The sequence below is a fragment of the Triticum aestivum genome, chromosome 2A (assembly GCF_018294505.1).
Source record: "Triticum aestivum cultivar Chinese Spring chromosome 2A, IWGSC CS RefSeq v2.1, whole genome shotgun sequence".
NCBI classification, from domain to species: Eukaryota; Viridiplantae; Streptophyta; class Magnoliopsida; order Poales; family Poaceae; genus Triticum; species Triticum aestivum.
In genome coordinates this window covers 395996972-396009825 of record NC_057797.1, presented here as the reverse complement: position 1 = coordinate 396009825, position 12854 = coordinate 395996972, and the positions used below count along the sequence as shown (strand labels likewise).

Sequence of the window (12854 nt, the reverse complement as noted above, 5' to 3'; positions counted from 1 at the left end):
ATTCAAAAGCCACAGCTCTCTTTGAAAATATTCAAAACCGAATCATTTGCACGTCATGTATCGTTTTGTGCATGCAATTTCCTAATATGTGTTACACAAAGAAATCACACAAACTAGACTGAGGGCAATGGAATCATTTTTCTGTTATAGACGCTCGAAAACAAGGGGCCAGATAATTTCGGATTTGGAAACCACGCGAGGACAAATGTTATAGACGCCTGGTACTTTCCTTTTTGAGGGGTCTGCTCATCCGCGCTAGCAGCAAACATGCACTCGCTGTCACCTCCATGAATGAATAGTTTCTACTCCCTCCGTTCCGAATTACTTGTCACAGGTATGGATGTATCTAGATGTATTTTAGTTCTAGATATATCCATTTCTACGACGAGTAATTTGGAACGGAGGGAGTAGGTTGGTTGTTTTGAAATTGAATGCCCCTGCAAAAAAATCAAAAAAATCGAATGAATAAGTAGTTTATAGGCATCTTTCATATGATGAACTTTTGGTACACAATGCATTCCTTTCACACCATAGCATTTCACAGTCCTGTGATCAAAGTATATTCTGTAACAGCATAAGCAACTCTGGGTTGCCATATGTCTCAGAGAAGGAAACAGATGTCTGCAATGAAACAGTATATTCTGTAACTGCACACTCTTATTGAAACGGAAACTGGACTAGCTGCAAGGCGGCACTTGTCTGAACACGCGGCAATGGAATCATCTCCTCTGCAAGAGGTGCATCAGTGGGCAAAGAATCTGCATCTGGTTTGAACATTTGGAAGCCTGCGAACACGCCACCAGATATGAGATTCTTAGAAACGTACGTGACTGGTCGCAGACATTCAAGCTACCAGGGAACTATGATACGTACCTCAACAACAAAGCGAGCCCAGAGCTGGCCAGAACGATGCTCCAGCTCTCCCTTCAGTATGCTGACCTCAAGGCCCTTGAACAGATGCGCAGTCTCGAAAAAGACGTCATACTCCTTGCACAATATCTGGGCACAAAATGATTTCTATGGTTCAGGTAACATGGACCGGTTACAAATGCAATGATGAAAACTAGTGCATGCAGCATTATATAGTGACCTCAATGAGAAGATGACCAGGTTCCTCGAGCTCTTCCACTCTCAGCGGGCAGTTTTCCAGCTTCTTCTTGGCCTCGTTACCGAACTTCTCATTTCTTGTTTTGTTCTGAAGCTGCTTCAGTGACATGGTATTCACTTGTTATTCGGCCACCACACTATCTTTTAAAAACTAACCTGTGGAAAAGTATGGTGCAAACTAACAGGCAATAGCACATCATGGTTTATAGATTAAGAAAATGAATAATTACTATCTCAGGAAATGAAGACAGGATACTGCACGCTTGTTTAAATATAGTAGCATACAGATCCAAGTCCAAGAAAAAAGGTTTAAATTCTCAAACTGGTCCTAACGGGTTCCACTCTAATTTTTCTCTTCTAAAATTTCTAAGTTGGAAAGACAAATGGTCAGATCTTTAGGTGGCCTTAGCTGGGAAGTACTCATAGTCCTATGGTGAGAATTCACTTTCACTATGATATGAAAACGAATTCAATGAGCATTATAATTCATATCACACGATTTCTGCAAATCGTTGGTTTCTGATTTTTCAGTATCACACATAAATTTGAAGAAGCCCACCTTCTCAGCTTTCTCCGATACACTTTGGAGGAACAGCATTTGTGTTATTGTTTTGTCCAGGAGAGCATCAATGCTGCACTGTTTTTCGCAACAAGATACAATCAATGCACTTTTTGTTTGCAAACAAACACAATTGAAAAGAAGGAGATACATCAACTATTAGAACTCAGAAGCCAGACCTTTGATGCATTTGGAATGAGCTCCCTCAACTCCTTCATCCTGTCTTGAATCAGTTGCCTGTCTCTCGGTCTTGGTCTGTGCAGTTCTTTTTTTCCGCCTTCATGCTTTATTTCAACTGAAATTTCCCTGTGCATGTCTTGAATTGTATGAACCACGCATTCTTCAGTCATGGTCCTGTTGATTCCCTTCGGGAGCGAAACAGTCATTTTGGAAGTCATGAAGCCTTCTTCGACTGAGGTAAGTGAAAATTCTCGACCACCAAAGGGATCTGGGATTGCCGATTCCTCCAACCTCAGTGCATGATCTTCTCTCTGTATTTGTGTTCCGCATGAAGTCGAAGAATCCAACCTCAGTGCATGATCTTCTCTCTGTATTTGTGTTTCGCTTGAAGTCGAAGAATCAGTCGAGTGATACGAGCAACTGTTTGGGATATTACCAACCTGGTTGGTTATAGCATCCACTAAGAATTCAGCATAATCATTGGTCTCGAGGTGTGAGTAAGAATATGCTTTATTTCCATTCGCTTGAAGGAGAGAGTGGCTTGTAGACTCTTGTTGTTTCAATCTACCATGCCACATGAAGCTCTCAATATCTTCCCTGGGAATTGCCTCAAGATCTTTGTGCATCTTTGAGTGAATTGAAGAATCTGAAGTTACAACATCATCATTTAAAACTAAAGTGCTGCCACATGTGTGCTCCTGATATTCTTGTGCCATATATGCCAGAATAAAATCATCAATATTATTATAATCCGCATCTTGTATGTTAATTACTGATGTGCAACTCAGTTTGCTGTTGGAATTGATCAACTTATCCATAAATGAGAGGTTTTTCATCTCCGGGTCGACCAGTGTCTTGCAGTGAGTGAGTTCAGATGGTGCTTCATGAACATTGGTCCACAGATCACTCTCATCTGAGCAAGTTGTTAGACCAATATCGTACGCTCCTGTAATGACATCTTCTAACATTGGAAACTCGGACGGAGTGAAGGGATGTGGTAGACTAAGGTGTTCAATGGTAAATAGCTGAGCAGAATTGTTGATCACATCAAATAAGTCATGGGCCAGAACATCTGCGGGATCCAACGATACATCTGCAGTAGGTCTTTTCAAAGAATTTGAGTAGCAGAACCCTGTGGCTGAAGGATTATGAGGAATTGAGGGATTGTAAATCTTATAGAACAGGTCCTTCATGTGTGTCGCCAGTGCTGAACTTTCCAAAACCTGAGGCTTGAGAATTTTTTACACTGATTAGTCACAAGTAAGAGACAGAGACCTTGTGAAGGAAGAGCCTCAATATATTCTATGTGAAGATTGTTGCACATCAAGTCTGAGCAATTGATGTTGTTTTTGCACACAATATGCTGATTATGCAGCAATAGTGTGAGTTCCCTAAACAATGCTGCTGGGGAGGTACAGAACCAGCTTGGTTTCAATCTAGAAATGGAACTGGAACTGGAACCCGCAAAAGTCTCTAAATCATGTTGATTCTCTTAAATATGATAAATGCACTAATGCATTTAGGAAACATGTGGGTACAATAATAACGACTGAACATACCATACATAAAGATCCCAGGTGAAGAACCCCATAAGGAATCACTGGTACAAGTAGAACTGTCTACAAATAAGAAATAAGAATTGCCACGTTAGCCATGCAAGTCTGCGTTTGCTGGTTGAACACAGACATACATTGTTGGAGAGGACAACTGAAGTGAAAATAAGTGGGTCTTACTTTGATTCCTGCTGCAAACTGAAATTGCCAGTCTTCGTGATACTGAAAAAAGTAAAGTTTGTGAAATCACTTAAAGTGCTATGCAAGTTCCAGAGAGTTGTGGTGTGGAACGAAAAGCGTAAATTTAGCTCACCTTGTACACCAAAGTTGAACGAAGATCACTGGAAGAAATCCAGCAATGTTGTCCCATAATGGCCACTTTACCAATAATTCTGTTGAAGTTAAAATCATTAGAGAATCAAACAGTTTATGTGACGTTGATTATAAGAAGTTGAACAACGCGCAATCATGCTTACTCTTCTCCAAGAGAATATGAATGACTAGACATGCGCAGTAATGCTGCCTCGATGGGGCAAAATGGATAGCTTTGATATTGGCCATCGTTAGAAGTAGGTGTTATTATCTGGTTGTCACCATCAGCTGGGCCCCCGTAATGATCTCTCGTGTTTTTGGTCATCTTGTCGACGTAGCCATCCTCCCAAGTCAAGATGCTGAAAGTTAATTTACAAATTATGCAACTGAAAGAGTGATAGTGATTAACGACAAATAAGACTAACAGTTGCAAAATTTTAGATGGTATATACTTTATATGATAAGAATGTTTTTAGTCCTGTTACATTTGATGCACCAAGTTGGTTCAGTACTACTGTCCTACAGATAAGCAAAAAATCAAGAGAACAAACAGTAGGACTTACCCATGCTTCTCGCTTTTGATTGACCAAAATACTGCATACTTCCATAGACGATCAGAACACAAGCCTCGCAACGATTCTGTGTTCAACCCCATGTGCTCACAGCTCAAACCTCATGCAACAAACACAGCAAAGAGAAGTTGCAGACTGGGAGCAAGCTGCCAGAAAATACTAGCTGCAACGGTAAGATGCGCGGCCTGCTTGCTTCCACCGTAGACAAGCTCGTCGTTTGATCAATTTGTGAGAGAAATCTAGAAGCACAACTCCCATAACTCTGCCTCCCTCACTACTCCCTTGCAGTGCAGGCCTTCCCTTTGAAGCACTTGCAAGATTAAAAGTAGGACCCACAAGAATTGCAACCACGGAAGGCAGATATCTTGGAGGTTCTGCAGGTCACTGCCATCCAAAAAACTCAGTGCCCGGGCTTATGTTCAAGCGGCAACATCTTGATGGCAGCTTGTAAAGACCTGAACACAAGAACATGAGGTTTCCCACTTGAGAGTCTGCTGCAGGTTTTTGGTTCAGAAATCATGAATAATTACTTCGAGAAACGTAGGAGAAATATAAGAGTGAAGAAATGTCCGTTGGGAAAATAGATGATCCGCTTATGCTCTCTAACTAGTACATATCTAAACATGTGGGTCATGAGATATGGAAGCTAACCAAGTTCGTACTCCTTACAGTTAATTGGCATGTCCCTTAAAGACAAAGGAATGGAGAAAAAAAAAGAGGGGGAGGCTTCACCAAGAAGAACGCTCCCCTCTTGATGTACAAGAAATCACAAAAAGGTCGCCAAGAAAAGAGTTGATTTGATTCTAGCTAGCAGAGGTTTTTATGAGACCTGGAACTTACTGGAATATGATGAATCCGCAGGAGTAAGCAAACGACAAACAGATGAGAGGTGGCGCCAAACAAGCAGGTGCCTTTGAGAGTTTGAGGCGGGCCTCTTATCAACTCCACTTATATAATTTTCAAGGGAAATAACCCTTTCAGCCACCAGCTGTCCTGTTATTAGTTAAAATAAAAATAATAATACGATCTACCAAAATACTAGTACTATATTCTCTGGTGTAGTAGAATTTGCAGTTAGTACAAAAGTTGAACAATCAACAATGTGCCCCAGAAAAATAGAACTGCTTTCTAGAGTATAAAAAAAACATAGAACTGCTAGTGCAGAGTGGAAGACATATCATATCATATCAGCATCAGGATATGAATATACTAATTCAAGTTGAAGACCCAAGGCAACGTGGCAGGAAAACGAGTTAGCACTAACGTTAAGCTTAAAACAAGGAGTTGGTAGGTACTGGACTCCAGCTAGCCCTGTGATAAGTCAAAACGTTCTATATTGGTTTGTGGTTTTCCTTTTGCAGAATGAGTCAACTTCTTCCATCACCAAACATGACATACAATAAGAAGCAACTGCACCGCCATACGACATCGAATAAAACACAGAACAATACAACAAGGTAGGGGGGGGGGGGAAATAAACACTCCATGATGTATCAGTAGTACCTAGTCCTGATTTTGATTGAAAAGGGCCAAAAGGCCTATATTTAGTATTCGCTCTCCTGTATATCGTGATGACATAAGCTAATAAGGATCCAGCACGGCCAAAGGGGATGCACCTGCTGATCAGTTTTAGAAAACGTCTAAATAAAGAAATGGAAACCACTCTCTGTCTGCATATGTGTTGTTTATTTTGATTCCATACTTGTGGTTCAGTTGGTCCAGTCGTAGAATACTTCAACTGGAGGATGATTACATTATCTGATGCCAACATCATTTCCCTACATTATCTCCTTTTATCAAATCATAACTCAGGCAACTCTTGAATGCCTTCTCAAGTCAGCCACAACTTCTTTCTGTCAAGAGTCAACCAAGCCTGGTAGCAAGTAGATGGGCATGCACTCAGATTTCTCATGGTATTTTACTTCCATAATTTACTCTTCTTCCAGACCCGGAATGAATTTAAGCGTGATGCCACATAATAGGCCTTTCAGTACAACTTTACAAAGTTACAGGTGCAGCTGGAAGTTAACTAAGGAAAATTCTGGTTCCTGGAATAGATATTGCAGCAAACCTGCAAGTTTAATAATGAACTATGAGTCATCTTGTTATGAGCGAGTGTAAAAACTATACATGTACAGTCATCAAGGCTAATAGCCAGTTATACACACCTCCTCGGTTCCAGCTACAAGGAAATAGGCACTGTCCTGCTGTTGATTCGACAAAATGAGCACAATGTTCAACTGTAAGAACTACTCAGTTAATCAGTTCCAAACTTGCAAACCAAGTGCTACATCCTGGTGAGATTTTATCACCTCAAAAGTAAACATCAGTCAAGTTTCAAGCTTGCACCTCTATGTATAGAGCCATGCTAGAACCTTGGAAGAAAACTATAACTAGAAGAAATTGTTTGTACCTTGTTTGAATCCTCAGCTCTTTGACTTTTTGAGCAAAGTTAGCTGGAAATTAAATATGAATCAGGGCAATTCATAATTTTTAAGAGAAGTCCAATAACAGTTGAAGTAGGCTCACCATTCTCTCACCAAAGATTATAGATGCTTCTTAGGGATATTTTCGCAGACCATTGAAGATTTTTATTTCCATGTATCTCCACCTAGAAGGACCTTGATACTTAGACCACTTCAATCTTCTTTGGAGGCATGACAGACTTGAAACATTTCCAGTTGCAGGGAAAACACAGTTCTTGTCGGCAAATAAACAAAGCACACAACAGCACTTACTTCTACTAGCATGGTTCTCCATCTGGACATGTAATATAAATTCACTAGTTAGTAGTCCCAGAAGACAATAACCGGCAATTGGGAAGCAAGTTTAGGAGCCATCTTCTACCTCAGAGATGGTACGGCATCTAAATTTTTTCCAGGACAACACTTTAAAACATGAGTAGCAAGGGTGAAATCCTATATATGTTTAATGTCCCTGTTATGGTGCTGCTAGAAGGAGGGCGCGAGAGGGCCGGCCGGGGGCCTTTTGCCCACGGCCGGGCAAGATGGAAGGGATTTCCTTCTTAATTCTTGCTTGATTAGATTGATACATCTCCTCTCTTTATATAGAGAGGTTTACTTGACTCCCAAGCAAGGCTTACTTGACCCCTAAGCAAGCGACCCTTATCTCTAATTAACCCTAAGACTAACGGGCTATACCGGCAGCCCAGGCCATTAGGCCCATTACGTACTCTAACACTACACCCCACCTGGACATGCAGCTTGTCCTCGAGCTACAGCCTAGCCAACTTATAACCATGACTCGACGCAACACAAACCTAACACCTAAAAACAAGCCTTTTACATCTCGGCTTGTTTTATTACTCTCAACCTGAAATGGACCGGAACGCTTTATTTTGGACCCCTTAACAGAAAGTGGACACCATCCGCACGTCGGACATGCACGTGTACAGCCACCTGGATCCCATGGACATCACCTGGACAAAAGGAGTGCATGTGTATGGCCACCTGGAAGTGGTCGCAAGAGCGACCAGCAGAGGCGCCCTCGCGGCGGCCGACGGCGGAATGCAGTGGTGCTACGCGGTGTGCTCCTGTCGGTGACACCCTGCCTTCTCCCCGCCGGACGGCTGTTGGTCTGCACCGCACTGGGAAGAGTGGAGGGCTTGCGATGGAGAATGACGAGGAGGGGAGCGCCCCCCCCCAAACCGCCGATGTCGCAGACTTTGAGGTCGCTGCCCGCGGGAAAAACAGCATGCCCGCCGCCCGTGGGGGAAACCGTATGCCCAAGATCCCCGACGCAGTGGACGAGATTGAGGTCCTTTGCACAGCGAAGGGCAATTTGGACGAGCGGCAGCTGCAGACCACGCATCTCCCGCACACGCCGACGCGCTAGGAGGCCGCGCGCAGCAGCCTGCAGCCTCACCGCCGCCGACACGTGGCGGGTAGTGATCCAAGCCGGAAGCGGTGACGGCGACGGCGGGAACTTGATCTGCTGGATGGGGACGCCCTGGGGAAGCGGTGATGGCGACGACGGGAACATGATCTGGTGGATCGGGACTCCCACCGGCGCGGTCGATGCAGGGCCGGAGCTGAACGACGGTGGCTGCTGCAGCGGAGCGCCGGGCGCGGCGGAGGCCGCCAAGAGCGGCGGCTGCCATTGCAACCAGGGCGGGGCGGTGGTGGCGGTGGATGGAAGCTGCAGCGGCGGCTGCCGCGGCCCAGCGAGCGCGGCGGGGACGCCCTGGGGCAGTAGCAGCGACTGCTGCGACGGATCGCCGGGCGTGGCGGAGGCCGCTAGGAGCGGCGGCTGCCACTGCAGCCAGGGCGGGGCGGTGGATGGCAGCTGCACCGGCTGCTGCAGTGACCCGGTGAGCGCGGCGGAGGCCGCCTGGTGCGGCGGCTGCCACGGCAGCCACGGCGACGCGGTGGCGGCGATGGGCGGCGCAGCTGGGTGCGGCCCGTAGGACCCGGCCAAGAACAGGCGGATCTCCTGGACCGCCTGGGTTAGGTCCCGCAGCGCCCCGAACACCTCCTCCGGGGTGAGGACGGCGGGGGCGGGTGTGACAGAGGATCCCGGCAGCGGAAGAGACGGGTTGGGCGGCGGTGAAGACATGATCGAACCGAAGCTGGCTGATACCAAATTGTTATGGTGCTGCTAGAAGGAGGGCGCGAGAGGGCCGGCCGGGGGCCTTTTGCCCACGTCCGGGCAAGATGGAAGGGATTTCCTTCTTAATTCTTGCTTGATTAGATTGATACATCTCCTCTCTTTATATAGAGAGGTTTACTTGACTCCCAAGCAAGGCTTACTTGACCCCTAAGCAAGCGACCCTTATCTCTAATTAACCCTAAGACTAACGGGATATACCGGCAGCCTAGGCCATTAGGCCCATTACGTACTCTAACAGTCCCACACCACTAAACTTTTAACGTGAAGCAGATTGAAACTTAATGCAGGAAACTCTTAATACAAGAAGTGTGAAGCATAGAGATTTACCACAGACCTTTGTATTCTTGCATCTAAGAACAGATGATCTCCCTATTCTGAGCAGAAATATGAAAGTATAACCTTGAGGTGATCAAGTTTGTTGCATCCAAGATTTTGCGGACCTAATGACATAAGCACTTGTGGTTTCTCTCAAACAAGTACTTGTGGTTGAGTGAATGACTGATGTTGTGAGGCAACCATGCTAAATATATTTATTCTGTTCCTGTTTTCTATTTAGTTTGTTATCTCTCCCTCCTTCATGCAGTACTTCATAAGTAGGGTAACTAATGTGACCCTTCTTCATCAAGTCCTCAACAAGTATCTTTGGTGCAGCTATCTTCTTCTTATCAGCACTCAAGATGGTATCTACAACCTCGGGAACAACTCCAATTCTAACCATGACACGAATAACGCCCACAGCTTCCGTAATCTGATGGTTCACTGCGAGTGTATTTATTACACGGCCAAAAGTAGCCATTGATGGAATGAAACCCCCATTTATCATTTCCACGAGATGCTCGTATGCACGGTCAACATTTGCAGTCTTGCATGATCCATCAATTAGGACGCGATAAGTATACGAATCAGGTCTATATCCCTTCTGGACCATCTTCTCAAAAATACTTTCAGCCATTTGCATGTTCAGTTGACTGCAATATGCGCTAATTAGGATATTAAATGTATCAGCTGTTGTGGAGTACCCCTTTTCCTCCAATTTTTGAAAAAGTATGTACGCTCCCTCAATCTCACCATTCCTACAAAATCCATGAATAAGTGTGTTGAAGCTAACTGCATCAGGAGCTAGTCCTTCTTGACTCATCCTCACTATCACCCCAGAGGCCTCTTCCAATTTATTGGACTTGCAGAAATTCTCTATCAGTATGTTGTAGGTAATAGTGTTTGGGCGACATCCTTTAAGTGTCATCTCTTTGAATGTTAACTTCATTGGCCTTCCCAGACTTGCAGAGACCATTAAGGACCGAATTGTATGTGATAGCATCAGGGGTGATGCCATATGTCCACATCCTTTCAACAAGCTGAAGAGCACTGTCCAGCTTCAACCTCTTGCAGTACCCATCAATCAATGTGTTGAAGGTGAACACATCAGGAAGGTATCCTTTCAAAATGGCATCGTTCATCACAACTGTGGCATCCGAAATATTCCCCATTTTGCACAGCCCATTGATAACAATGTTGTATGTCCAAATGTCAGGATGACAACCGTCCTCGGACATCTCATTCATGACCTGCAAGGCCTGCAAGATCAGCCCCTGGCGACAGAGTCCCTTGATAAGAGAATTGTACACTACCAGATCAGGTTTCAGTTCTTTTGCTTGGGCCTCATTAAACAGCTCCAGCGCCCTCTCGATATCACCCTCGGCACATAGGCCATTGATCAAGGAGCAATATGTGACCCGGTCCGGTACAAAACCTTTAAAGACAGCATCCTTAAGGAGCTCAGTAGCTTCTTGCATCATTCCCATCTTGCAGTCCCATCAATAATGGTGTTATAGGTGAAATCATCTGGCATGCAGCCCCGGTTCATCATCCTACGAAGGTAGTGTGCAGCCTCCTGGGCTCTGTAGCCCTTTCAAAGGCCACGGATGAGCGTGTTGTAGGTCACAACGTCTGGTGTGATGTAGTCGTCCATCTCTTTTACAAGTGCAACGGCTTGGGCCAACCTCCCACATTCGCAGAGCCCCCTGATCCAAATATTGTAGGTGAACCTGTTCACAGACATCCCCCGCTTGAGAACCTTGGCGAGAAGCGCGGCAGCCTCAGAGATATCCCCTTTCTTGCAAAGATCATGCAGGACCTTGTTAAAAGTGGCAGTATCAAGGAACACCGGTCCCTGGAGCATTTCATCGAACAGGCGACGTGCGTCGTGGGGGTGGCCGTGCGCATAGAGTCCAGACACGACGGTGCAGTATGCGACGGGTCTGGCATGGCATCCACGGTCTGGCAGAGTGCGCAGGAGTCTGAGGGCAACATGCGGGCGGGCGGTGAGGCAGAAGGAGCGGAGGCGGATGGTGTGGGTGTGAAGGTCGGGGGCAAGCCCGGTGGCGAGCATCCTGACGTAGACCTTGTGAGCCTGGTGGTGGTGGTGGTGGGCGTGGACGAGGGCGTCCATGATGGCGTTATAGGCGGTGGCTTGGGGCGGGCAGGCGAAGAGGTCCATGCGCTCGAAGGCGTCGACGGCGGCCTGGAGGCGGCCGGCCCGGGCGAAGGCGCGTATGGAGGCAACGTAGAGCGGGTGGAGGGAGGCGGGGCGAGGGCCGAGCGCGCGGAGGCGAGGGCGGCGTGGACGGCATCGACGCGGCCGGTGGAGGCGAGGCGGTGGATCAGAGCGCCGTACGCCGGGGCCGTCAAAGCGACGGCTTCGCCTGGCATTCGCCGATATCGAATTCGCGCGCGCGCACGCAACGGCTGACACTGCTCTTCTGAATTTCTGATGCTGCTGCTGCATGTCAATGTCTACTGGGCTGGACTTGAAAGCCTACGTTAACAATTATGGATTTTAAGAGCAACTTTAATGGAGCGATCCATTTTATCTGTTTGGGTCATCCGCATATAAAAATTGACTCAACAGGCAGCGTCCACCTGCTGTCCGTTTTGTGTCCGCGCGGACTCATTTTCGTCTTAAATTTGAGAAAATTTGGGTCAAAAACGGGCGCTATCTATGCCCTCCTCGTCCGCCTCTGTCCGGTTGCATGTGCTGCCTGCCCCACTTGCCATCCACCCATCCATCCCATCCCGTCTCTCTCCTCCTTTTTCTTCTCCCACCCACCCACCCCGCTCGTTCTTCTCCGGCGCTGGTGCTCCGCTGTGGTGGGCTCGTGCTCCCCCGGCCGCGCCCGTCGACTCGCCTTGCCTGGCCTTGCCTTGCCGCGCCCAAGCTCGTGGGATGCGGCGCGCACGAGCGAGGCACGGGCAGAGGCGCGCGAGGCAGGGCGAGGATGGCTCCGGCCAGCGCAGGGCGCGGAGCGGCAGCGCGCGGGACGCGGCGAGCTACAGCGCGAGCGAGGCACGGGCAGAGACGCGCGAGGCACGACGAGGATGGCTCCGGCGAGCTACAGCGCGAGCAGGGCGCGGCGCGCAGGGGGCGGCAGCGCGCGGGGCGGCTCCGTCGGGCGCAAGGGTGGCGAGCTGCAGCGCGAGCGGTGCGCGGTCAGATGCAACACACGGGAAACGCGGCGAGCTGCAGCACGAGACGCGGGGGCGGGGGTGCAACTAGATGCGGCAGGCAGGAGCTGTGGCGGGCGCGAGCTGGCGCAGCGGCCGCGGTGAGCTGCGGCGAGCGCGGCGGGCATGCTGCTCCGGCCGTGCAGGTGGCTGCGTGCGTGCGTGCATGCACAACGCATGCTACCCCGCGTGCGTAGCTAGCCGCTCCCGTGCTCGCCGTGGCCTTTGCTCGCCCTGCTTGTCGTGGCCTTCGCTCGCCCCGCTCGCGACCTCCCCTCCAATACATGGAACTCGCCACGGTGCGCCAAGCTTGCGTTGCCGCGCAGCAGAGCCATGCGGGCTCCAGCTCGTCCGCTCGCCCGGGCGGCGCTACTGCAGCCGTTGGTCTCGCCCCGCGTCGAACCCGGCCTGGCCTCGCCTCCCCGCGCCCAGCTGCTGCAT

The 12854-nt window shown here is 48.0% G+C and overlaps 2 protein-coding genes across 6 annotated transcripts; both read right to left on the bottom strand.

Annotated features, from left to right (window-relative positions):
• Positions 1 to 470: 470 nt before the first annotated feature.
• On the bottom strand, positions 471 to 7340 carry LOC123188784 (transcription factor EMB1444). 5 transcript variants are annotated; one of them, XM_044601028.1, is made up of 14 exons: positions 6813 to 7340; positions 6452 to 6739; positions 5986 to 6354; positions 5124 to 5902; positions 4275 to 4738; positions 3876 to 4070; positions 3713 to 3791; positions 3580 to 3621; positions 3406 to 3465; positions 1846 to 3075; positions 1667 to 1744; positions 1091 to 1201; positions 874 to 999; positions 471 to 785 (listed from the first exon to the last, which is right to left on the bottom strand). In XM_044601028.1, the coding sequence occupies exons 5-14, from the start codon at positions 4364 to 4366 to the stop codon at positions 720 to 722; spliced, it is 2079 nt and encodes a 692-aa protein (XP_044456963.1). In that variant the 5' UTR covers positions 4367 to 4738; positions 5124 to 5902; positions 5986 to 6354; positions 6452 to 6739; positions 6813 to 7340; the 3' UTR covers positions 471 to 719. The 5 variants fall into 5 exon arrangements, with proteins under 5 accessions (XP_044456963.1, XP_044456962.1, XP_044456965.1 ...); XM_044601027.1 differs by having other exon boundaries at positions 5124 to 6354; positions 6452 to 6577; positions 6697 to 6739; XM_044601030.1 differs by having other exon boundaries at positions 5124 to 6354; positions 6452 to 6532; positions 6697 to 6739.
• A 3242-nt stretch (positions 7341 to 10582) lies between these two features.
• On the bottom strand, positions 10583 to 11796 carry LOC123188785 (putative pentatricopeptide repeat-containing protein At1g74580). The gene has a single exon (XM_044601032.1). The coding sequence runs from the start codon at positions 11695 to 11697 to the stop codon at positions 10822 to 10824; it is 876 nt and encodes a 291-aa protein (XP_044456967.1). The 5' UTR covers positions 11698 to 11796; the 3' UTR covers positions 10583 to 10821.
• Positions 11797 to 12854: the final 1058 nt, after the last annotated feature.

Coding starts and splice junctions, on each gene's coding strand:
- LOC123188784 (XM_044601028.1), bottom strand. CDS start 4,366: ATGGGGTTGAACACAGAATCGTTGCGAGGCTTGTGTTCTGATCGTCTA. Junction 3,792..3,875: donor TCATATTCTCTTGGAGAAGA/GTAAGCATGATT, acceptor TAACTTCAACAG/AATTATTGGTAAAGTGGCCA. Junction 1,202..1,666: donor TATCGGAGAAAGCTGAGAAG/GTGGGCTTCTTC, acceptor TCACTGAAGCAG/CTTCAGAACAAAACAAGAAA.
- LOC123188785 (XM_044601032.1), bottom strand. CDS start 11,697: ATGCAGCAGCAGCATCAGAAATTCAGAAGAGCAGTGTCAGCCGTTGCG.